The sequence below is a fragment of the Ranitomeya imitator genome, chromosome 5 (assembly GCF_032444005.1).
Source record: "Ranitomeya imitator isolate aRanImi1 chromosome 5, aRanImi1.pri, whole genome shotgun sequence".
NCBI classification, from domain to species: Eukaryota; Metazoa; Chordata; class Amphibia; order Anura; family Dendrobatidae; genus Ranitomeya; species Ranitomeya imitator.
In genome coordinates, this window is record NC_091286.1 from 325,701,446 (window position 1) to 325,727,568 (window position 26,123).

Sequence of the window (26,123 nt, forward strand, 5' to 3'; positions counted from 1 at the left end):
TTCGAGACTACTCAGGTCCCTTCATCAGGCAAAGACTAATACAAATGCTGAAGAATCACATATTTATGCACAACACAGCACAGAAATAATGTCATAGATAAGACAGGTGACGTGAAGCAGAACCGCCATTATGTGAGTGATAAACAGTTATGTCCATAAATATCAGAACAGTTCATAGATAATGAGTGTGAATGTTTTATTGTCCTCTGATTGGGGTCTGGTTTTATGTTATGATGCCCCCCCATGGTCTGAGGAGCAAATTCCTTAATTGATGTATAAAGACATAAATCCATGACATTCATTCCTGCACTGAGAGTGTCAAAGGTCAGCTTATATTCCCAGACTCCCAGAAATTTAAGGAATTTGCTCCTCGGACCATGTGGGGGCATAATATAAAAAGTAGAATAGAAACACGTCAGAACTTCTGTATTTTCCACCCACTCCTGGTTTTTGGCTTAAAGACTCACCAAATACTCAACGTGTGCACATGGCCTAAGACATATTTTTTATGGTATGTACACGTACATGGTATTTTATATCTGGATTCCCAAGCAGAAAACTCCCAGCATATTAGAGTATAAGCAAAGTGAATGACGAGATATAGAAAAAAATTGTACGTGACAGGAAATTGTCTTCTGCAGATTTTCTTGGCAGATTTAACCATTTGCAGTGTGTCAGGTGAAAACCTTAAGCAAATCTATACTATGACGTAGATGCGGCACGTCGGATTTGCAGTGTAGAACTCATTACTTTATGATAAACCACTTAAAGAATACTTTTATACTAAAGTATTTTAGCTTTCATAGGTTCTTAATGAATCATACAAATTTGCAGGGTCAATAAGACGCCTATCCATTATTAATCCTAGAGTAGTGAAAGGGTTAAAAAATAAATAAAGACACAGCCAGAAAAAAGTATTTTAATATTCTTAATTTAACCATACTTACCATACTCGATCACCTTCAAAAAATTAGAAATAATAAACCATATACTCCTTGTCTGACGCAGTCCAATTAATAACGAGGGTCCCACGACGATCTCCCCTATAGAACAGTGACATCGGGTGATGTCACTGCTCTATAGACCTTCAGTGACACACTGACAGGAGACAATGGCTCCTGCAGTGCATCACTGAGGTTACCTTAGTTCAGGGTCTCACTTTATGGCAATGCTGCATGGGAATTTTCACACACAGCAGTGCCACAAGTGAGACTAGTGACTATTTTTTATAGTGGCTGAGGAATACATTGCGGAAGGATACCCTCCGTCATTGTATTCCTGGAGCCCCTGGAGAGCGGTCGCATCAGCTGATGCTGCTGCTCTGCACAGGAGATCGTCATGGGACATTCGTTTTAATTGGATATCTGCGGACACAGGGAGTATAGTGTTTGTTTATAATTTTAATATTTTTTACAGGTGACACTGGCTTCGGGGATCAAGGTGACAAGGTGATGGTGAGTATGTACTGTATGTCTATATGTATGTATTGTATGAATGTACTGTATGTATTGTATGTTATATGTTGTATGTATTGTTATATGTTGTATGTTATATGTACTGTTATATGTTATATGTACTGTTATATGTTGTATGTTGCATGTACTGTTATATGTTGCTTGTACTGTTATATGTTGTATGTACTGTTACATGTTTTTTTTTTCACATTCAACACATTAGCCGGATGATGGGACTACTACTGTCCCATCATTGGCTAATGTGTCAATCACTGTAGCAGGCATAGCCCGATGGGACTTGTAGTCCCATCGGACGATGCCTGCACACACACACACACCCCCGACAGCCCCGCACAGCCCCCCGGCAGCCCGCACAGACCCCCCCGGCAGCCCGCACAGACCCCCCCCGGCAGCCCGCACAGACCCCCCCCCAGGCAGCCTGCACAGACCCTCCGGCAGCCCGCACAGACCCCCCGGCAGCCCACACAGATCCCTGACAGCCCCACACAGACCCCTGCAGTCCCCCACACACCAACACGCAGACCCCTCCCGCACACACAGGCACGCACAGTCTCCGCCCACACACTTCCCTCCCGAACTGCAGCATTTCTCGGACCCACATCCCCAGCAAAATGGCAGATCTTTTTTACATCTGCGGTTTTGCTGCGGATGTGCCCGACTCAATACAAGTCAATCGGTGCAGAAACTCTGCAGATCCGCACAAAGAATTGACATGCTGCGGAAAAAACAACGCTCCGTTTCCGCGTGTTTTTTTCCGCAACATGAGCACAGTGGATTGGGTTTTCCATAGGTTTACATGGTACTGTAAACCGCATGGAAAACTGCTGCAAATCCACAGCGTCGAAAACGCCACGGATCCGTGGTAAAAACCGCAATGTGTGAACATGGCCTTAAAGTGCATGTGCATTTTTTTATCTGTAGATTTTCCACGCCTAATGTAAGTCTATGGCAAAATTCCACACAGAAAACTCTAGAAAAATTGACATACAGCAACACTCACCGCCGATCAGTTTACGCTGCATTATAAAAAAAAACACGGTGGGCATGAGATTTAAATAAATCCCATCCACTTTGATGGAACTGTAAGATGATGCGCTTTTGACACAGCAACAACATGTAGCTTAAAAAAAAATGCTCCAAAAACTCAACGAGTGAAGCACCCTTAGGCCTGTTTCACACGTCAGTGTCTCCGGTACGTGAGGTGACAGTTTCCTCACGTACCGGAGCCACTGACACACGTAGACACATAAAAATCAATGCATCTGTGCAGATGTCATTGATTTTTTGCGGACCGTGTCTCCGTGTGCCAAACACGGAGACATGTCAGTGTTCGTGGGAGCGCACGTATTACACGGACCCATTAAAGTCATTGGGTCCGTGTAAAACACGTACCGCACACGGACGTTGTCCGTGTGCAGTCCGTGTGCCGTGCAGGAGACAGCGCTACTGTAAGCTCTGTCCCCCCCACTGGTGCTGAAGCCGCGATTCATATCTTCCCTGCAGCAGCGTTTGCTGTAGAGAAGATATGAATAATAGTGTTTAAAATAAAGACCGTTAAGTCTTCTGGGTAATTTCGCAATGCATCTCTGGGAACGGAAGCTGGCGGCAGCCGCGCGCGCATCGGCGGATGACGGAAGGTGAGAATAGCAGGTTTATGTTTTTTTTATTATTTTTAACATTAGATCTTTTTACTATTGATGCTGAATAGGCAGAATCAATAGTAAAAAGTTGGTCACACAGGGTTAATAGCAGCGTTAACGGAGTGCATTACCCGCGGCATAATGCGGTCCGATAACGCTGCCATTAACCCTGTATCAAAACAAGCGTGTGCACAGCTTTATAAAAATGATGCCCAGGTAGGTTCCAAAACCTTAGTGATATGTAAAGCAAAACCTGGCACTCAGCTTTTAGGTATATGCAGGTGGTATTTAATTATTCCAAGTGGAAGTGCAGTAACAGCAAAACATTTCCGTCATGGACATATGACTTTCATCAGTTACTGTAAGTTACAAAATTATCAAAAAAAAAAGGAATATTATAAAAAATGAGGTATATACACAGGATATATGGCACAACATAGACATCATGGGTCATGGTTGAAGAGAGAAGTAGATACATCATGGCACAGTCACATAGGGAAACGCAAAAAGGTGAAGTTACATACCTTATGGTGCTTAATGGTGAGGTGAGTATTAGCTCTGATTAACAGACTGTAATGTTTATGGCTGGAAAAATGGATAAAGGTAAACGCGTTAAAAGGTAAAAAATGTGACTCTGGCACCCAATACCAGTGCAGGTGTGGCGTGTCGGCATACCCCTTTTGGAGAATGCACAAAATAGAGGACGCTGTTTATGAGCGCAGCCTGTGGTGAAATAAGGTTACTATTAGGTTACTGGCCCCTTGGTTAGGTAGTGGGGGCAGTGATAGTGACGGTATACGAAGTCTTACCCGGCTATAGTGGTGCAGACGCGGACTCCACCGCTTGTCTGTGGTGTGCGGTCAGGGTGCTCCATGATATGGAGAGGGGTGGAGAGGGTGCCGACGCTGTGGACCAGACGTGGGCGGGAACCGACAGGCGCTAGTGAGTGCTGGGAGTGGAAGTGATGGAATCAAGATGGAAGTGCGCTCCAAGGACGCTCAGAGTGCGTTCCACCCATAGTATGGTCACTTGTCTGCTGGATATGAGAGTGTCACATTTCATCTAGATGTAGAGGAGAGGTAATGAGGGGTAGAGACGCAACAGTGTAAGTGTAGGGCTATCAGGCACAAGATAAACGGACCAGCTATTATCATTGTGGAAAAGGTGCAGGAAGAATACCAGTATATGCAATGTGACATTTCTAGAAGACACAATCTCATACATGGTGCGAAGGACGAGAAGGTGCTCCTGAAACGCTGTGTCTGCAGATCAATAAAGACGACTCTAAAGGAATAGAGAGAATACAGTCAATAATCATGGTATACAGTCATAATGCAATATACAGATGGACTATATTAATGCTAACAGATCATATTCTCTATATAACCCCAGAGTGTGTATCCAATACGCTTCAGGTTTTTTTAGGAGAGATATCCTGTCGCCCGTCGTGTTGGGGGAACAGAGTCGATAACCTGGTACTTCAATTGGGAAATAGAATGGCCCTGTGTATGGAAGTGATATGGTATAGGTCAATTTATGCTTTGAGATTCTGTCCCGCACAGATTGTGTTGTCTCACCAACATACAATAAGCCACAAGGGCATTTAATTAAATATCCCACAAAGGATGCCTCACACGTATAGTATCCTCTGATCTGATAGCTCCTGCCTGATTGTGTGCCTGATACCTTTTTGTATGTTACTGCACTGTGCACAGTGCAGACAGGGAAATGTTCCAATTTTGGGTGTGGATAGAAAAAGTGGTCTCTTAGTTTGTGTGGAACCTATGTCCGCCCTGACTAAACTGTCTCTGAGATTTGGGGGTCTCTTAAAACATGGCAAAAAGGGAACCCTAAGCTCCGGGATGCTGGGATATGCTGCTGATAGCAGGGGCCAATGTTTCCTGATACTCTTATGGAGAATGAATGAGAATGGGTGATATGCATGCACAAATGGTATCCTTTTATTGTGGTCAGTATTGCGGGTTCTGGGTGGAGGGTTAAGTTGTGCATTCAATATTGAGGCAGGGTAACCTCTATTGCGGAATTTGGACGTCATGTCTTGTAAACGTTGACTACGTGTCGCATCACGATTTCCGTTACAGACAGACGAAAGTACCCCTTAGACAATTATATATATAGACACAGGAGGAGATGACTTACAGGTATATACTATATACAGGAGGAGATGACATACAGGTACAGTATATACTATATACAGGAGGAGATGACATACAGGTATATACTATATAAAAGAGGAGATGACACATAGGTATATAGAGGAGGAGATGACATACAGCAGGTATCTACTATATAATTGTCTAAGGGTCACTTCCGTCTGTCTGTCTGTCACGAATATTCATTGGTTGCGGCCTCTGTCTGTCAAGGAAATCCAAGTCGCTGATTGGTCGCGGCAAAACAGCCACGACCAATCAGCAACGGGCACAGTCCGGAAGAAAATGGCCGCTCCTTACTCCCCGCAGTCAGTGCCTGGCGCCCGCATACTCCCCTCCGGTCACCACTCACACAGGGTTAATGCCAGCGGTATGCAGCATCAATAGTAAAAGGATCTAATGTTAAAAATAATAAAAAAAATTAAAAATCATTATAACCTCACCTTCAGCCGCCTTTCCCGCTTTTCGCCACGCTCCGGTAACCGCTCCATGCAAGCGGCAGGTTCAGGTGCAAGGATGGTATGCGACAAGGACCTGCCATGATGTCACGGTCATGTGACCGCGACGTCATCACAGGTCCTGCACGCCTGCGCGAGAAGGACCTGCCATGACGTCACGGTCATGTGACCGCGACGTCATCACAGGTCCTGCGCGCCTGCGCGAGAAGGACCTGCCATGACATCACGGTCATGTGACCGCGACGTCATCACGAGTCCTGCGCTACCAACCCAGGGACCGGAAGCTGCCGAGTGCACCGCACACAGGCGACATGACTACAAGGGCTCCCTCTGAAGGTGAGTATATGTTTATTTTTTATTTTTTAACCTGTGACATATGTGGCTGGGCAATATACTACGTAGCTGGGCAATATACTACATGACTGGCCAATATACTACGTGGCTGGGCAATATACTACGTGGCTCTGTGCTGCATACTACGTCGCTGTGCAATATACTATGTGGCTCTGTGCTGTATACTACGTCACTGGGCAATATACTACGTGGCTGGGCAATATACTTCGTGGCTCTGCTATGTACTACGTGGCTCAGCTATATACTACGTGACTGGGCAATATACTACGTGACTGGGCAATATACTACGTGACTGGCCAATATACTACGTGGCTGGGCAATATACTACGTGGCTCTGTGCTGTATACTACGTTGCTGTGCAATATACTATGTGGCTCTGTGCTGTATACTACGTCACTGGGCAATATACTACGTAACTGGGCAATATACTACGTGGCTGGGCAATATACTACGTGACTGGGCAATATACTACGTGGCTGGGCAATATACTACGTGGCTGGGCAATATAGTACGTGACTGGGCAATATACTACGTGACTGGGCAATATACTATGTGGCTGGGCAATATACTACGTGACTGGGCAATATACGTGACTGGGCAATATACTACATGACTGGGCAATATACTATGTGGCTGGGCAATATACTACGTCACTGGGCAATATACTACGTGGTTGGGCAATATACTACGTGACTGGGCAATATACTACGTGGCTGGGCAATATACTACGTGGCTGGGCAATATACTTCGTGGCTCTGCTATATACTACGTGGCTCAGCTATATACTACGTGACTGGGCAATATACTACGTGACTGGGCAATATACTACGTGACTGGGCAATATACTACGTGACTGGCCAATATACTACGTGGCTGGGCAATATACTACGTGGCTCTGTGCTGTATACTTCGTGGCTCTGCTATATACTACGTGGCTCTGCTATATACTACGTGACTGGGCAATATACTACGTAGCTGGGCAATATACTACGTGACTGGGCAATATACTACGTGACTGGGCAATATACTACGTGACTGAGCAATATACTACGTGACTGGGCAATATACTACGTGGCTGGGCAATATACTTCGTGGCTCTGCTATATACTATGTGGCTCAGCTATATACTACGTGACTGGGCAATATACTACGTGACTGGGCAATATACTACGTGACTGGCCAATATACTACGTGGCTGGGCAATATACTACGTGGCTCTGTGCTGTATACTACGTCGCTGTGCAATATACTATGTGGCTCTGTGCTGTATACTACGTCACTGGGCAATATACTACGTAACTGGGCAATATACTACGTGGCTGGGCAATATACTACGTGACTGGGAAATATACTACGTGGCTGGGCAATATACTACGTGGCTGGGCAATATACTACGTGGCTGGGCAATATACTACGTGGCTGGGCAATATAGTACGTGACTGGGCAATATACTACGTGACTGGGCAATATACTATGTGGCTGGGCAATATACTACGTGACTGGGCAATATACGTGACTGGGCAATATACTACATGACTGGGCAATATATTATGTGGCTGGGCAATATACTACGTCACTGGGCAATATACTACGTGGTTGGGCAATATACTACGTGACTGGGCAATATACTACGTGGCTGGGCAATATACTACGTGGCTGGGCAATATACTTCGTGGCTCTGCTATATACTACGTGACTGGGCAATATACTACGTGACTGGGCAATATACTACGTGACTGGGCAATATACTACGTGACTGGCCAATATACTACGTGGCTGGGCAATATACTACGTGGCTCTGTGCTGTATACTTCGTGGCTCTGCTATATACTACGTGACTCTGCTATATACTACGTGACTGGGCAATATACTACGTAGCTGGGCAATATACTACGTGACTGGGCAATATACTACGTGACTGGGCAATATACTACGTGACTGAGCAATATACTACGTGGCTGGGCAATATACTACGTGGCTGGGCAATATACTACGTGACTGGGCAATATACTACGTGGCTGGGCAATATAGTACGTGACTGGGCAATATACTACGTGACTGGGCAATATACTATGTGGCTGGGCAATATACTACGTGACTGGGCAATATACTACGTGACTGGGCAATATACTACGTGACTGGGCAATATACTATGTGGCTGGGCAATATACTACGTCACTGGGCAATATACTACGTGGTTGGGCAATATACTACGTGACTGGGCAATATACTACGTGGCTGGGCAATATACTACGTGGCTGGGCAATATACTTTGTGGCTCTGCTATATACTACGTGGTTCTGCTATATACTACGTGACTGGGCAATATACTACGTGACTGGGCAATATACTACGTGACTGGGCAATATACTACGTGGCTGGGCAATATACTATGTGGCTGGGCAATATACTACGTGACTGGGCAATATACTACGTGGCTGGGCAATATACTACGTGGACATGTGTATTCTAGAATACCCGATGCGTTAGAATCGGGCCACCATCTAGTATACTATATACAGGGGGATATGACATACAGGTATATACTATATATAGGAGGAGATGACATACAGGTATATACTATATACAAAACACCGGAGAACAAATAGGAGTTTTGTATAAAAAGTAAAAAAAAGCTTTATTTTTACCAATACAATTTAAAAACACAGACAAAGTGTCCTATGGGAGGTGGAGCTGCATATTCATCACTGTAATGGGTGGCACCACGTGACCGCTCATACAGGAAAAACTGCGGCGCGGAGAGGAAGCAGCGAGGGAGCTAGGTGAGTATTTTATTAACAGCGGGCGGGCACACAGGGGGTGGGAGGGGGTTGGGGACAGGGATCTTTATTTTAAACACCAAAAACAAAAAAAAAAAAAGATTTTTCATATCTTCTCTCCAGCGACGCTGCTGGAGAGAAGAAATGAATGGAGCTTCAGCACCACGCTGGGGGGGACAGCGCTTACTGTAGCGCTGTCTCCTGCACGGCACACGGACGGCACGCAGACAACATCCGTGTGCAGTACGTGTTTTACACGGACCCATTGACTTTAATGGGTCCGTGTGATCCGTGCGCTCCCACAAACACTGACATGTCTTCGTGTTTTGCACACGGACACACGGTCCGTGAAAACACGCTGACATGTGCAGAGACACATTGATTTTAATGTGACTACGTGAGTCAGTGTCTCCGGTACGTGAGGAAACTGTCACCTCACGTACCGGAGCCACTGACGTGTGAAACCAGCCTAAAAGAAATAATAAGCTGCAGATTTAAAAAAAAAAAAAAAAAATCGCTGCAGTTCTCAAATTCTGGCAGGGAAAAAAAAAAACAAGCATGCACATGACATTTAACAGATCTCGTAGGGTTTGCTGGTGGCTTAAAAAAAACATTTTTTAAGTTGCATAAAAAAGGCTGAATGTGCACATAGCCCAACGGCAATACTTGTAAACGAACTGTAATGAATGCAAATATCCTTACGATGAGATAGTACAAAAATTAGATAAAGCATAATATATATATATATATATATATAAAACCACAAATAGAACATTTTATTAAACGGTATAACAAGTCATGAGTGAATTATCCAGAAATAGCGCTTATCCAGCTGATAACACACAGGGGCCCAGCGCTGTCTGCACGGTGGACTTTTCCTTGAAATGATTATCGGTGGGGGGTCTGCTCGCAGGGGACACAACAAAGGTGTGGAGCCAGAACTATATAATACAGCGATCACGTAGCTGCTTTCTTCTCTCGCGGTGGTGTATGGAAACATTTCCAATCATCTCGCACTCAGGCAATGTATGAAGAGCTCTCACATCACAGCGAGGAAAAATTGCTAACACAACCCAATTTGGAACAAGTCCGTCATTTCTGATTCCTTATAAAACATGAGCTCGTCCAGTAGAAGCAAAAATGACCACTTTGGTCAATGAGTGATTGGTATTACAGGCTACCCCATTTATTTCAGCTGTAATTCCAGATGCGGAACTGGGAGAAGGGAGGCGCTGGTTCTGGAGAATACATTAGACCTTGCATTTTACCTTAAAGGGAATCCGTCACCAGGTTTTTGCTGCCCCATATGAGGGCAACATGATGTAGGGATAGAGACCCTCATTTAAGAGATGTATCACTTACTTTACTGTTCTTTTTGCTGCAGATCTACGGTACCAGTTCTGTGAGTGCTGAGCTCTGTATAACCCCGATCACAGCCCTGATTGGCAGCTTTCTGTGTACACTGTGCATAGGCAGAAATCTGGTGGGGCATGGCGCTCATGAGTATGGAGGACTACCTGGCAGAAGGTTTATTAGTGATAGTCTCCGGCTGATAAAATTGTGATTTTATTAAAACTACAGCAAGCAGCCTGGTATGTGATACATTGCTGGAATCAGGGTCTCTGAATTGTTTTGCTCTGAGTAGGTGGCAAAAACCTGGTGACAGAGATTCCCTTTAATAGAATTTGTCAGCACAAAATGACTGCACAAACTAAGCACAGGCACCCGGTACAGCTGTAGTGTGTCTAGTGTCCAGTGCACCTCCTCAGATACTCGTTCTACAACTATCTCTGCTCCATCTTCCTGGACTGACAGCTCTGGAATTACAGGAGATAGATGGAAAGCAAGTAGATGGGACGTTGCACTGATCTGTTTGTCCACCCCATGGATGCACCAAGAGCCTGTGCTTGGTTTGTCCAGCCATAAAAAAAGTGAAACCGCTTACAATCTTATGAAACATGAAAAAGTCATCCTTAACTTGCAATTTTCCTGCACCTCCACTTCTTCCTGCCCGGTTCTCCCGGATCCTTTACTTCCGCCAGCTGATCACGTACCATGTAGCTATGCAAATACTGCCGTGGAGCAAAGATGTGATCGGCTGCAGGGGCATAGAGACTGAAAAGCGTCAGAGCCGCAGCAGTGAGCATAGGTAACGTGAGGACGACTTCTTTTATTATTTTAAGCTGTTTTTAGAGTTTGGATAATCATTTCTAAAGGGAAACGCCATTTCCAGACATTAGATTACACTGCGGGCACACAGCTTCTATCCTCTGCAGTGGGTTCACTGGAGCAGCGGCTACAAGGAGAAAATGAAGCTATGTTCTCCCTGCAGCCGCTCGCCTCCAATCATCGGCCTTACAAGTGAGGTCAGTTAACTCACAATCAGCTTTCTGGCTGGCGACGCTTCCGTATGACTTTAGATTTCGGAGAGGGGCCACCCCCACGTAAACCACCCCTTACAGGTACCATGGAGGACACCTCTTTGAACAACTCACTGAGTCTGGCCTCTGTCTTCTCGAGGCCAGAAACATCTTCGATAAGAGCGATCACGTCGGCAAGCTGCTCAGGATTTGTACGATCCTCCTGGTCCCCGGTGACCCGTAGCCTGGCACCGCTTCTGGCGCTCTCATTTCCCTGTCCGGGAAAAAAGAGAGAGGTTTTGTAACTTTACGTTTGATGTTAGGACGCTGAATTGACTTTCCGTTAGATCGCAGGGAGGGATTACTACAGTGGAGAGCTTTTATTACGCTGCAGCAATCAAAGGGTCAAACAGCCTAGATTTACAAGAGATGGCGGTCCAAGAACGGCGCGCTCCTGTGCTCATGTCATGTAGTAGCATACAGTATGTGCCGGGTGTAGGAAGGGGTTACATTGGTATCATGCAGGCAAGTCGGGTATTAGCCGAAAAACACATTTGGGATTCTGAATATCATAAAAAAAAACCTTTTTAGACATTGATCATTGTCTCGCCACGATCCGTGACAAATAGGGGGTCTTCTCCCCACACTTTCCCACAGGGCTGAACATACCATGCGAACAAGCATCAGCTAAAAATCTTCTTGAGCCCAACAGAACATGTTTACATAGGACTGCACACAACAGAAGGATACAACACCAATAATATTCCACACACAACTGGAATAAATGCAATTAATTAAATTAATATTAATATTCCACACACAACTGGAATAAATGCAATTAATTAAATTAATATTAATATTCCACACACAACTGGAATAAATGCAATTAATTAAATTAAAATAGAAAAATAAAGCTTCCGGGATCCTACTGAACAAGATTTTACATAGGACTGTTGTCATTCTAAACACATTTTTGATCAGACTGCGCACACTAGAAAGCTTTTAGGAACCCACGGAACGCTCATCTTCATGGGACTGCACATTAAAGTCTCAGAAATCATAGATTGTGGTTCGCATGGGACTGCACACACCAGGAAGTGATTAGAACTTATTACATTTGTTTTACATAGGGCTGCACACACAGCAGAATATGCTCATGATACATAGAACCTTTTACGTAGGACTGCACAGAGTAAAAAGATTCAGGATCCCACAGGACATGCTTTTAAATCCGGCTGTTCCATGGGACTGCACATAACATGATTTTTCCTCCATTCTCCTGAGGTGCCACAATAAGTGGTTTCCTGTAATATATTCCGCAATACGCTATTACACAGGATTACTGGCAGCATGACCTTCTTGTGATCAATTGTGGCTTTACATAGGACTGCACACAGCATGAACACACTGATATGTTCTGTGGGATTCTGGAAGATATTTTACATGAGGCTGCATAGACAATTACACAGAACTAACATGTTACATGGGACTGCACACAATAGGATGCTTCTAGAATTACACAGAACACGTTTTTTGCATGGGACTGTAAACACTAAGAAGCTTCTAGAATTACACTGAACAATTCTGCCAACGGGCTGCACACAGAGAACATATTTTACATAGGACTGCACACACGTGAAAGCTTTCAGAAGTACAGATAACATATTTACATGGACCTTCACATGAGGGAAAGCTTCTATAATTATGCAGAACTTATTTACATGGGACTGTACACACCTTCAAGCTTCTATGACTGCACAGAATGATTTACATGGGATTGCAGACATCTGAAAGGTTATACAATAATATAAAACAGATTTACGTGGGACTGTACACATCTGAAAGGTTATATAATTATACAGAATAAATTTACATGGGACTGTACACATCTGAAAGCTTTTATAATTATACAGAACACATTTAAATGGGACTGTTCAAATCTGAAGACTTCTATAATTACGCAGAACACATTTACATGGGACTGCACACACCTGAAGGCTTGTGTAATTACACAGAACACATTTACATGGGACTGTACACATCCAAAAGCTTTTACACATATTTGAAAGCTTCTATAATTATCCAGAAAACATTTACGTGGGACTGCGCACATAAAAAAAACTTTTATGATTACACAGAACCACTTTACATGGGACTGCATATGGCAGAAAGTTTGTATAATTGCGTATAATTTATTTACATATGCATGCACAAACCTAAACCCTTCTACAATTACACAAACACATTTACATGGGACTGCATACACCTGAAAGCTTCCAGAATCACACAGAACATATTTTGCATGTGATTACACACGCCAGAAAACTTGTAGGATCACACAGAACATACTTACATGGGACTGCACACCAGAAAGCTTGCAGACTAACCAGCGACAATACGTCTAGATCTTCTTACCCGCGAAGTGAGCAACACAGGAGTCCTGGAAGCAGAGGAGAAGGTGATGAACAGAGTATAAAATATCGCACAGAGTGTAATATATCGCAGAGAGTGTAATATATCGCAGAGAGTGTAACATATCGCTGAGAGTGTAATATATCGCACAAAGTATAGTATATTGCAGAGTGTAATATATCGCACAGAGTGTAACATATCGCCCAGAGTGTAATATATCGCACAAAGTATAGTATATTGCAGAGTGTAATATATCGCACAGAGTGTAATATATCACAGAGTAAAATATATCACACAGAGTGTAACATGTCGCAGAGAGTGTAATATATCGCACAGAGTATAGTATATTGCAGAGTATAATATATCGCACAGAGTGTAACATATCGCAGAGAGTGTAATATATCGCAGAGTATGGTGTATAGCAGAGTGTAATATATCGCAGGGGGAATCATATCGCAGAGAGTGTAATATATCGCAGAGTGTAGTATATTGCAGAGAGTATAATATATCACAGGGTACAATATATCGCAGAGTGTAACATATCGCAGAGCATAGTATATCGCACAGAGTGTAATATATCGTACAGAGTATAATATATCGCAGAGAGTGTAATATATCGCAGAGTGTAATATATCGCCGAGAGTGTAATATATCGCACAAAGTATGGTATATTGCAGAGTGTAATATATCGCACAGAGTGTAACATATCGCAGAGCATAGTATACCGCACAGAGTGTAACATATTGCAGAGTGTAATATACCGCACAGAGTGTAACATATCGCAGAGTGTAATATATCGCACAGAGTGTAATATACCGCACAGAGTGTATTATATTGTACATAGTGTAATATATCGCACAGAGTGTAACATATCGCAGAGTGTAATATATCGCACAGAGTGTAATATATTACAGAGTGTAATATACCGCAGAGTGTAACATGTCGCAGAGTGTAATATATCGCAGAGAGTGTAATATATCATACAGAGTGTAATATAGTAATATATCGCACAGAGTGTAACATATCGCAGAGTGTAATATATCGTACATAGTGTAATATATCGCACAGAGTGTAACATATCGCAGAGTGTAATATATCGCAGAGTGTGATATATCGTACATAGTGTAATATATCGCACAGAGTGTAACATATCGCAGAGTGTAATATATCGCACAGAGTGTAATATATCGCAGAGTGTAATATATTGTACATAGTGTAATATATTGCACAGAGTGTAATATATCGCACAGAGTGTAATATATCGCAGAGTGTAATATATTGTACATAGTGTAATATATTGCACAGAGTGTAATATATCGCACAGAGTGTAATATATCGCAGAGTGTAATATATTGTACATAGTGTAATATATTGCACATAGTGCAATATATCGCACAGAGTGTAATATATCGCAGAGTGTAATATATTGTATATAGTGTAATATATTGCACAGAGTGTAATATACCGCACAGAGTGTAAAATATCGCAGTGTAATATATCGTACATAGTGTAATATATCGTACATAGTGTAATATATCGCACAGAGTGTAATATATCGCAGAGTGTAATATATTGTACATAGTGTAATATATTGCACAGAGTGTAATATATCGTACATAGTGTAATATATCGCACAGAGTGTAATATATCGTACATAGTGTAATATATCGCACAGAGTGTAACATATCGCAGAGTGTAATATATCGCACAGAGTGTAATATATCGCAGAGTGTAATATATTGTACATAGTGTAATATATTGCACAGAGTGTAATATATCGTACATAGTGTAATATATCGCACAGAGTGTAATATATCGCAGAGTGTAATATATCGCACAGAGTGTAATATATCGCAGAGTGTAATATATTGTACATAGTGTAATATATTGCACAGAGTGTAATATATCGTACATAGTGTAATATATCGCACAGAGTGTAATATATCGCAGAGTGTAATATATCGCACAGAGTGTAATATATCGCAGAGTGTAATATATTGTACATAGTGTAATATATTGCACAGAGTGTAATATATCGCACAGAGTGTAATATATCGCAGTGTAATATATCGTAGAGTGTAATATATCGTACAGTGTAATATATCGCACAGAGTGTAATATATCGAACATAGTGTAATATATTGCACAGAGTGTAACATATCGCAGAGTGTAATATATCGCACAGAGTGTAATATATCGCAGTGTAACATATCGCAGAGTGTAATATATCGTACATAGTGTAATATATCGCACAGAGTGTAACATATCGCAGCGTGTAATATATAGCACAGAGTGTAATATATCGCAGTGTAACATATCGCAGAGTGTAATATATCGTACATAGTGTAATATATCGCACAGAGTGTAATATATTGCAGAGTGTAACATATCGCAGAGTGTAATATATCGTACATAGTGTAATATATAGCACAGAGTGTAATATATCGTACATAGTGTAATATATCGCAGTGTAATATATCGTACATAGTGTAATATATAGCACAGAGTGTAATGTATCGTACATAGTGTAATATATCGTACATAGTGTAATATATCGCACAGAGTGTAACATATCGCAGCGTGTAATAATATACCGCACAGAGTAACATACCGCACCAGTACCGCACCTGACACCCTCCGCCGCGCACGCCGTTTACCTGTTTACACCAGGCAGCTCCTCAGCATCACTCCAGGCCGCTGAGACTCCGCCCACACGGGTCACATGGCACTGACGTCCCCACAGCTCCTTTAACCCGCTCGGCTCTCGCTGTGCCGGCAGTCAGAGGCTGGCAGTGCACGGCGCTAGAGCAGGGAGCTGCATCCCTCGCTGCACAGGAATGTCTTCTGCGCGCCGCCACTCTGCCCACAGCACCTGAGAGTGACAGCCGCCCGGGCAGCTCCAGACTCCGGCAGACCGCCAGTGACCGGCTCCTCCGCGCACCATGTCCCCTCGTGTCCGCTGGATTACATTACTCCTCAGCTTGGTCCTATTTGCACATACCGGGGACTCGCAGACTGCCAAGGAGGGTAAGAGCGCCACAAAGTTTCCTCACTGCGCCCTGTGGATGGGCGACATTTCCACAGGCAGGAGAGAAGTTTTCTTCATTGTGAAGAAACTCTGTGCACGTCATGGAGCAGCAGAGCTAAGTATAGGGCAGTCCCCGAGGAGGCAGGCTCCGTCACCAGCACTTATCTGTGCCAGGCTCCGGGGCGTCTGCACACCGTGTGCCGCCTGGGTACCAATACCGTGTGCCGCCTGGGTACCAATACCGTGTGCCGCCTGGGTACCAATACCGTGTGCCGCCTGGGTACCAATACCGTGTGCCGCCTGGGTACCAATACCGTGTGCCGCCTGGGTACCAATACCGTGTGCCGCCTGGGTACCAATACCGTGTGCATGTGCTCCAAGACTGTGCCTGGGTACCAATACCGTGTGCCGCCTGGGTACCAATACTGTGTGCCACCTGGGTACCAATACTGTGTGCCACCTGGGTACCAATACTGTGTGCCACCTGGGTACCAATACTGTGTGCATGTGCTCCAAGACTGTGCCTGGGTACCAATACCGTGTGCCGCCTGGGTACCAATACTGTGTGCCACCTGGGTACCAATACTGTGTGCCACCTGGGTACCAATACTGTGTGCATGTGCTCCAAGACTGTGCCTGGGTACCAATACTGTGTGCCACCTGGGTACCAATACTGTGTGCCACCTGGGTACCAATACTGTGTGCATGTGCTCCAAGACTGTGCCTGGGTACCAATACTGTGTGCCACCTGGGTACCAATACTGTGTGCCACCTGGGTACCAATACTGTGTGCCACCTGGGTACCAATACTGTGTGCATGTGCTCCAAGACTGTGCCTGGGTACCAATACCGTGTGCCGCCTGGGTACCAATACTGTGTGCCACCTGGGTACCAATACTGTGTGCATGTGCTCCAAGACTGTGCCTGGGTACCAATACTGTGTGCCGCCTGGGTACCAATACTGTATGCCGCCTGGGTACCAATACTGTGTGCATGTGCTCCAAGACTGTGCCTGGGTACCAATACCGTGTGCCGCCTGGGTACCAATACTGTGTGCCACCTGGGTACCAATACTGTGTGCCACCTGGGTACCAATACTGTGTGCATGTGCTCCAAGACTGTGCCTGGGTACCAATACCGTGTGCCGCCTGGGTACCAATACCGTGTGCCGCCTGGGTACCAATACTGTGTGCCACCTGGGTACCAATACTGTGTGCCACCTGGGTACCAATACTGTGTGCATGTGCTCCAATACTGTGTGCCACCTGGGTACCAATACTGTGTGCCACCTGGGTACCAATACTGTGTGCATGTGCTCCAAGACTGTGCCTGGGTACCAATACCGTGTGCCGCCTGGGTACCAATACTGTGTGCCACCTGGGTACCAATACTGTGTGCCACCTGGGTACCAATACTGTGTGCATGTGCTCCAAGACTGTGCCTGGGTACCAATACCGTGTGCCGCCTGGGTACCAATACTGTGTGCCACCTGGGTACCAATACTGTGTGCCACCTGGGTACCAATACTGTGTGCCACCTGGGTACCAATACTGTGTGCCACCTGGGTACCAATACTGTGTGCCACCTGGGTACCAATACTGTGTGCATGTGCTCCAAGACTGTGCCTGGGTACCAATACTGTGTGCCGCCTGGGTACCAATACTGTGTGCCACCTGGGTACCAATACTGTGTGCCACCTGGGTACCAATACTGTGTGCCACCTGGGTACCAATACTGTGTGCATGTGCTCCAAGACTGTGCCTGGGTACCAATACCGTGTGCCGCCTGGGTACCAATACTGTGTGCCACCTGGGTACCAATACTGTGTGCATGTGCTCCAAGACTGTGCCTGGGTACCAATACCGTGTGCCGCCTGGGTACCAATACTGTGTGCCACCTGGGTACCAATACTGTGTGCCGCCTGGGTACCAATACTGTATGCCGCCTGGGTACCAATACTGTGTGCATGTGCTCCAAGACTGTGCCTGGGTACCAATACCGTGTGCCGCCTGGGTACCAATACTGTGTGCCACCTGGGTACCAATACTGTGTGCCACCTGGGTACCAATACTGTGTGCATGTGCTCCAAGACTGTGCCTGGGTACCAATACCGTGTGCCGCCTGGGTACCAATACTGTGTGCCACCTGGGTACCAATACTGTGTGCCACCTGGGTACCAATACTGTGTGCATGTGCTCCAATACTGTGTGCCGCCTGGGTACCAATACTGTGTGCCGCCTGGGTACCAATACTGTGTGCCACCTGGGTACCAATACTGTGTGCCACCTGGGTACCAATACTGTGTGCATGTGCTCCAAGACTGTGCCTGGGTACCTATACCGTGTGCCGCCTGGGTACCTATACCGTGTGCCGCCTGGGTACCAATACCGTGTGCCGCCTGGGTACCAATACTGTGTGCATGTGCTCCAAGACTGTGCCTGGGTACCAATACTGTGTGCCGCCTGGGTACCAATACCGTGTGCCTGGGCTCCAATACTGTGTGCCACCTGGGTACCAATACCGTGTGCATGTGCTCCAAGACTGTGCCTGGGTACCAATACCGTGTGCCGCCTGGGTACCAATACCGTGTGCCGCCTGGGTACCAATACTGTGTGCATGTGCTCCAAGACTGTGCCTGGGTACCAATACTGTGTGCCGCCTGGGTACCAATACCGTGTGCCTGGGCTCCAATACTGTGTGCCACCTGGGTACCAATACCGTGTGCATGTGCTCCAAGACTGTGCCTGGGTACCAATACCGTGTGCCGCCTGAGTACCAATACCGTGTGCCGCCTGGGTACCAATACCGTGTGCCGCCTGGGTACCAATACCATGTGCCGCCTGGGTACCAATACTGTGTGCCTGGGAACCAATACTGTGTGCTTGGGCTCCAATCCTGTGTGCCGCCTGGGTACCAATCCTGTGTGCCGCCTGGGTACCAATCCTGTGTGCCGCCTGGGTACCAATCCTGTGTGCCGCCTGGGTACCAATCCTGTGTGCCGCCTGGGTACCAATACTGTGTGCCTGGGTACCAATACTGTGTGCATGGGTACTGGCATTGTGTGCATGGATACCAATACCGTGTGCATGGGCTCCAATACCGTGTGCATGGGTACTGGCAGTGTGTGCCTGAGTACCACTACTCTGCCTGGGCTCCAATACTGTGTGCATGGATACCAGTACTAATTGATCTGTGCTGTGTGCCACACACCTGGGTAGTAATGCTGTGTGCCACACACTTGGGTACTGATACTGCGGGTCACACCTGGGCACTGACTGTGTACCACATCCATGGGTAGTAATACGGTGACACCCACCTGGGTGCTGATACTGTATGCCACATCCCTGGGTAGTAATGCTGTGTGACACCCACCTGGGACCTGATACTGTGTACCACACACCTGGGTGCTAATACTGTGTTCCACATCCCTGGGTACTGATACTGTGTGCCACCCATCTGGGTACTGATACTGTGTACCACACACCTGGGTGCTGATGCTGTGTACCACACACCTGGGTGCTGATACTGTGTACTGACCCTGTGTTCCACATCCCTGGGTACTGATACTGTGTGCCACCCATCTGGGTACTGATACTGTGTACCACACACCTGGGTGCTGATACTGTGTACCACACACCTGGGTGCTGATACTGTGTACCACACACCTGGGTGCTGATACTGTGTACCACACACCTGGGTGCTGATACTGTGTACCACACACCTGGGTGCTGATACTGTGTACTGACCCTGTGTTCCACATCCCTGGGTACTGATACTGTGTACCACACACCTGGGTGCTGATACTGTGTACCACACACCTGGGTGCTGATACTGTGTACCACACACCTGGGTGCTGATACTGTGTGGTATACATCTGGATACTGACACTGTGTGTCGCACACCAGGGTACTTTTGTGGGTGCTAATAGTGCATGTGTATCTATATATAACTTATTTCCTTTTATTGTCCTATACGCATTATTACCTGTGTGTGACAATGCCTCCTATATGTGACACATCAGGTGCACTTATTACACCGCAGAGTGCTGTTGCAGATAGTGATACACGGTGTCTGTTACACGCGAGCACTAATACTGTGTGATATACAGTCACGGTCGTCCTGGCGTAGGAGTGATGTTCCACGGTGCCTGTCACACACCTGAGTTGTACCATGTAGTGTGGTGTCTGTCACTGTCGTACTAAAGTAGCAGCGATACTACGCGGTGTCACTCTGTGGGGGGATTATGTGATGTCACACCGTGCAGTGCAGTCCTAATATTGTGGTGTCACACTGAATACATTTTGTCTGTGATGAGGACTGGCCCTAGGGCTATACGTCTCCTGCCCCTCTGCCCCCCACGATAGTCCCGGTGCCCTTGGCCTGATGTCTGCTGTATGAATTAATGACAATTGCATGTGTAGTTGTGGATGTATATGGTGGTACTGTATGTGTGCTGTCTGCCATTACTCATGTGGCTGTACGGTGCAGGTAATGATGGAGTTGTGGCTGTATTATTCATTAAAAACAATGATAGTGCTGGACTGATGACCAGAGGGGAGCGCAGACAGTGCTATGGCAGCAGATTTCCCATACTGTAGCTTTTGTGCTTGTGCGGAGGAAAAGTTCCAGCTGGCGCCTGTAGAAGGAGCATAGTGACCACCGCACAGCACCCTGCCTAACTACAACTTCATGTGTCATCTGCCCTCATCATCACCTTATGCCAGGACCCGTCTCGTGTGTGTTTATTACTTCCTATGTACAGTATGGGACATGCAATAATAACTGCAGCGCTATAACAGTGTCAGGCATGTAATAATACATCCACCAATATAACATAGATAATTATATATTCATTACATATAATTTGTATGGTACATTATATCATGCAACCTGGCAACAAGTTAGAAAATATAGAAGCTGTTGCTAGCCGTGATAATGTATGTATGTATGTATATATATATATATATATATATATATATATATATATATATATATATATATATATATATATACTCATACGTACTACACCATATGTATATATTTCCTATAATATATGACGCGCTATGAGCAACACTCGTGCATGCATGTGCATTGGTGATCATATATGAGGCATTTTCTGCAGGGTCAGGGTGGGCGCAGACTTGATGCCAACCTTCCAGGATGGTAAGCTAGGCTGCAGACATGAACTTTCAGGGCAGTCTGTGATGATATGTGATGAGGTATAGCGGAGCTGTGCACAATGAGCATGGCCCCTAGAGCAGTATGAGTGTATTATGCAGATCACAGCTCAGTGTCAGCAGTGAATGATCCAGCCAAACAGGACACAAGATAAGGAGAGACTGCTGCCTTTCCTGGAGCCGCTTTCTAGCCATAGTCCTGGGAATAGGGGTCTGTGCAGGAAGATCAGTCTCCAGTGCTCGCAGGCAAAACATATCCATTTCTTGTCCTTCTGCTTGAATCCACACGTCTCAATGTAGAAGCATTACACCCTGTAAGTGATGTAGAAATGTGTGCTGTGGGGTAGCGCTGACACACATCCAGCTACACAATACATATTTTATGGATTGGAAAGGTCGGTTCATTGGCAGGCACAGCTGTATACTTCCTATATGATGATGATGCCATTTACCATAGTCAAATATTAGTAAAAAATGATGATAATGCCATTTACCATAGTCAAATTCTAGTAAAAAATGATGATAATGCCATTTACTATAGTCAAATTCTAGTAAAAAATGATGATAATGCCATTTACTATAGTCAAATTCTAGTAAAAAATGATGATAATGCCATTTACCATAGTCAAATTCTAGTAAAAAATGATGATAATGCCATTTACCATAGTCAAATTCTAGTAAAAAATGATGATAATGCCATTTACTATAGTCAAATTCTAGTAAAAAAAAAGTTTTGCAGACGGGATAATTTCTTAAAGGGACAGACAAACCATAATAATTCCGGATTTCTGGCTTTTACTATAAATTAGTCTTGTGATATATTGGGCCAGCAGAACGTGTACATGGCGCTAGCCTTGGTGTAAGACGTGACGGTGTGATCTGGAAGATATGTCTTGTTTCCACATGACCAGTAGGCTTTAGCGCTCCATGTGAAACATTTTGTTCTAGGAACGGGAAGAGATGAAGTCAGATATCGCTGTCTGTCACTGGCAGCTCAGAGGCCGTGTTGTGATCTGCCTGTACGCTGTAGAGAAGGCATAAAATGGGATTAGGTATACCCGCATCGCTAGTGTTCTTCTTATACATTACATCTCTTTACAAATATTATTACATAAGTCTTAAACACTGCAAGTAAATGACTAAAATACAGCAGGGTAAAGAGCCACTCGTAAAAACACAAGATCCATCATGGCTGAATTTCTACCAACATTCCTAAATGAGGGCGCTACATTACCCCCTGTAATGGTGGAAGACCCACTGCCATTGACCTAGTGAACGTCTTGGCGTTTTACTTCTCCATTCTGACTATAAGGCAAAGATAAGAAGTAAATGTGACAAACTGGTGATGCTGAATAAATAAGTGCAATCAATGATGATCCTGTATAAAAATCTGTTTATAATAAAAAGTTTGGAAACAATTTTTTTTTAAATTCAAGAGAAACAGGAATGAATTCTATAATAAGAGGAAATGTCATAGAAGGACAGACATGGACTTGTTGTATAGAATAATATAGAGACGCATGTAATGTACTTTGGGCGTTCCAGACATTGCCACAAATTTAACACGCACCATAGATAGGGGAAAAAAATGCACTAAAAGGTAGGAGAACATCTGAAAAATACATTTCATAAACGATATTTTCTTTATTCGGGAATTTTCTGGTCGACATATACAGTATTTTTGTTGCTATAGTTTAAGTTGCTCGAAATGTAAAGTTTTGCCTACATAACTGTCTACTTCCATAATCACGATATACTGATATCACAGTATTTTTTTTTTTTTCCGCAGTTATATTGCTGGATTCCAAAGCACAACAGACGGAACTGGAATGGATCTCCTCTCCGTCCAGTGGGGTAAGATGTCTTCCAAGTAATCCCAAAAGAAAAGGTTATTTCATGCTTGACATGCTTAGAGCAAGCGGACTAGCTTAGGAACTTTAGAATATGTGTGCTTCAAGAAAGCGATGGTAGGACTTAGATGTGTTTGTAGTTTCAGACTTTGGGGGAAAAAAGGCCATTTTGGTATTAAACACAGATAATTTCTGCTTTACTCTACAACCTTGTTAGTTTTTTATTAACTATGTCTGTATCTAGTCCACAAATTGAAGTGTCATTCCCACGTTATAGGAGGCTATTACTGGATGCTCCATCACACATTAACATGCTTTTGATGTAGCGCTTCAGTTCTTAGGAAATAATTACCAATGGACAGAAGATTACCTATGGCAGATATTGTCCTCTCAAATAGAGTTCACAGCCAACATTGGGAGACAACAGTGAAAAAAACTAAAGAACTATGAACTGGCCTTTTCCAACCAGTTAGTGACTACGTGCCGTAAACATGATGCGTGGTGCTGGCCTCTAAACCTGCACCACTGCAAAAGTGTATCACAGGTTTACAGCCTCGCAATCTGCCCTAGATCACACGGAGAAATAGTAATAAGCCTTATAACATTCTGTTTCCAACACCACACACTAAAGTTATAATGTATCAGCTGAAAATAAGAAGCCAATCTGAGATTTTACTAATTGAAAACTTCAGCGTTAAAACATAATCAGTTTGCATTTTTTTTCTTTTGCAATATATACCCCCTAATGTTAAAAAAATCAATTATTACTATAAAGTTATGAAAATCCGAAAATGTTTTTTGGAGGCATTATTTTGGCCACTGAAAAAGTAACCCATGGGGTGTCCTAAATTATTAGAGGACCAAAGTATTTAGCGACCGTAGTATAGGTCGCAAAGAGGTTAACGTAAATAATGTAGCTTTTATAATATATTGCATTCATGAGTGTCGATATTTCTGGAAATATATATTTTTATGATAAATGAGCTTGAGAGAATTATGACTTTGAAAAAAGAATAAAATGTTAAAATGTATCTATCTATCCTCATCTATCTATCTATCACACACAATACCTTTGTTTGACAGGTACGCAATATGCAGGGGACACATTCGTTCTCTTGGTCACATCTGTGCTCCTGTTCCCTATAGATCTCTTACATGCCCTTCTTCACATATCAACCAATATAGACAAGTCTTGCTCTACATAGGAGAATACCCAAGCTGGCACCTGGCCTGTCATTTACTCTCAAATATGTCTTGTCCTATTTAAATATTTACTGACAGTACATAATCACATTTGCTTCATGGGAATTTGAATTTTATATTTTTTAGTGATTTACCCAATTACTAGAGATGGGAGTAATTATATATATATATATATATATATATATATATATATATATATTTTTTTTTTTTTTTTTGACAGCCTGAATTCCTGTTATTATTGAACTAAGCAGTATAGTCAAGTTTAATAAATAGAAATGGGTGTAATTTTTTTTAGATCCAGGGAATTATATTGTTTTTTTTACGACAAATTCTTCTATATGAAGGAATATAAGTAAATTTCCTGACACTGGTCACCTTTGGGTTCATCCAAGACCCTATGTTCAGAGCGGATCCCACCTGCAGACCAGGGTTTAGGGACCAGAACAATAACGTAGCTGGGGCACGAGGGTGAGGCAGTCTTCCTGTAAACAACGCTTGCTTTGTTACACTGACTGATATGAGTTCTATCTGTTTTCAGTGGGAAGAAATCAGTGGACTGGATGAAAATTACACACCAATTAGAACTTATCAGGTATGTCAGGTCCTGGAACCCAACCAGAACAACTGGCTACGAACTAACTGGATTTCAAAAGCCAACGCACAAAGGATTTTTGTTGAGCTAAAGTTCACTTTAAGGGATTGTAACAGTCTTCCTGGCGTACTGGGAACCTGCAAGGAAACCTTTAACTTGTATTACTATGAAACAGATTACGACACTGGCAGAAACATGAGAGAAAATCAATATGTGAAAATAGACACTATCGCTGCAGATGAAAGTTTTACCCAAGGAGATCTTGGAGAGCGGAAAATGAAACTCAATACAGAAGTTCGGGAAATTGGACCCCTGTCCAGGAAAGGATTCTACCTGGCATTCCAGGACGTCGGAGCCTGCATTGCCCTGGTGTCTGTGAAGGTGTACTATAAAAAGTGCTGGACCATTATTGAGAATTTAGCCGTATTCCCCGACACTGTCACCGGCTCCGAATTCTCATCATTGGTCGAAGTACGAGGGACATGCGTAAGCAACGCGGAGGAAGAAGCGGATAATTCTCCCAAGATGCACTGCAGTGCTGAAGGCGAATGGCTGGTGCCCATTGGAAAATGCATCTGCAAAGCGGGTTATCAACAAAAAGGCGATACTTGTGAACGTAAGTC

General features: G+C 44.1%; 1 protein-coding gene and 1 long non-coding RNA gene across 5 annotated transcripts in view; one reads left to right on the forward strand and one right to left on the reverse strand.

Annotated features, from left to right (window-relative positions):
• Window positions 1-3,385: 3,385 nt before the first annotated feature.
• Window positions 3,386-16,418, reverse strand: LOC138637562 (uncharacterized). The gene is made up of 4 exons (XR_011312407.1): window positions 16,308-16,418; window positions 13,592-13,678; window positions 11,374-11,512; window positions 3,386-4,399 (listed from the first exon to the last, which is right to left on the reverse strand). It is a non-coding gene; the product is annotated as an uncharacterized lncRNA (long non-coding RNA).
• The window catches only part of EPHA7 (EPH receptor A7), a 302,242-nt gene continuing 292,528 nt past the window's right edge, over window positions 16,410-26,123 (forward strand). For all 4 annotated transcript variants that reach the window (XM_069726349.1, XM_069726351.1, XM_069726350.1 and 1 more), the window contains exons 1-3: window positions 16,410-16,677; window positions 23,645-23,709; window positions 25,447-26,116. In XM_069726349.1, coding sequence (XP_069582450.1) covers window positions 16,593-16,677; window positions 23,645-23,709; window positions 25,447-26,116 — 820 coding nt within the window. In that variant the 5' untranslated portion in view covers window positions 16,410-16,592. The remainder of the gene's footprint in view (window positions 16,678-23,644; window positions 23,710-25,446; window positions 26,117-26,123) is intronic.